The sequence below is a fragment of the Protobothrops mucrosquamatus genome, unplaced genomic scaffold (genome assembly GCF_001527695.2).
Source record: "Protobothrops mucrosquamatus isolate PMUCROS unplaced genomic scaffold, P.Mucros_1.0 scaffold3146, whole genome shotgun sequence".
NCBI lineage: Eukaryota > Metazoa > Chordata > Lepidosauria > Squamata > Viperidae > Protobothrops > Protobothrops mucrosquamatus.
Window position 1 is genome coordinate 285,053 of NW_015389146.1, and position 807 is coordinate 285,859.

Here is an 807-nt window from a genome sequence, read left to right on the forward strand (position 1 = left end):
GCAGAGGGCCGTAACAGAGGAGGGGGCTTGCAAAAGGAGGGCTGCAGAGGGGGAGAGGGGATGGCAAAAAAGAGGAGGGGGTTCCAACCAGGGAAGGGCAGCTTTAAAAGGAGGAGGGGGCCTGCAAAAGGAGGAGAAGAAGAGGTTGCAAAGGGGGAACGGGGCTGCAAAGCGGGAGAGGGGGTCCCCAAAGCAGGAAGGGGTTGGCAAAGGAGGGTCCTTTAAAAGGGGGGCTCCAAAAGGAGAAGAAGGGGGGTCGCCAAAGGGGGGCGCCAAGGGGGGGAGGGAAAGAGGAGCTTTAAAAGGAGGAGGGGGCTGCAGAAGGAGAGGAGAGAGTTTGCAAAGGGGGTTAGGGGGCTGCAAAGGAGGAGAGGGTCTCCCTGGTTGCAATCAAGCCCCCTCCCCTCATTTTATCCTTCCCCCTCCCCTTCCAGGGCCGGGGGGAGGGGGGCGCCCATCCCGCCCGGGGCGCCCCAGCTGGGCTGGGTGGGTGCAATTCCGTCCCGGGGGCGGGAGGCGGCCGATCGGGCTCTCACCGGGGGGAAGCGCGCGTTGTACTTCTTCTTCTTGCTCGGCATCTCTCCCGTCGCGCCGGCGGCTGCAGCAGCAGCGGCCGCTCCGCCCGGGCCTGTCGCGAGCCCCGCACCGGACGAGGCTCCAGCAGCAGCGGCGGCAGCCTGGGAGGAGCCGGCCGCCCCCGCGCGGTCCTAGCGCCGCCTTTCCTACTTTCTCCTCCTCCTCCTCCTCCTCCATCCGCAGCAAGGCGGCCTGGAGGGGCCCCATTCCTCTGCAGACCCGGACGAGGGC

At 67.0% G+C, this 807-nt stretch overlaps 1 protein-coding gene across 1 annotated transcript in view; it reads right to left on the reverse strand.

Annotated features, from left to right (window-relative positions):
- DRAP1 (DR1 associated protein 1) overlaps positions 1 to 593 on the reverse strand; it is an 11,884-nt gene extending 11,291 nt beyond the window's left edge. The window contains exon 1 of the mRNA XM_015826474.1: positions 537 to 593. Within this exon, the coding sequence (XP_015681960.1) occupies positions 537 to 578 (42 nt within the window). The 5' untranslated portion in view covers positions 579 to 593. The remainder of the gene's footprint in view (positions 1 to 536) is intronic.
- Between the last annotated feature and the right edge of the window lie 214 nt (positions 594 to 807).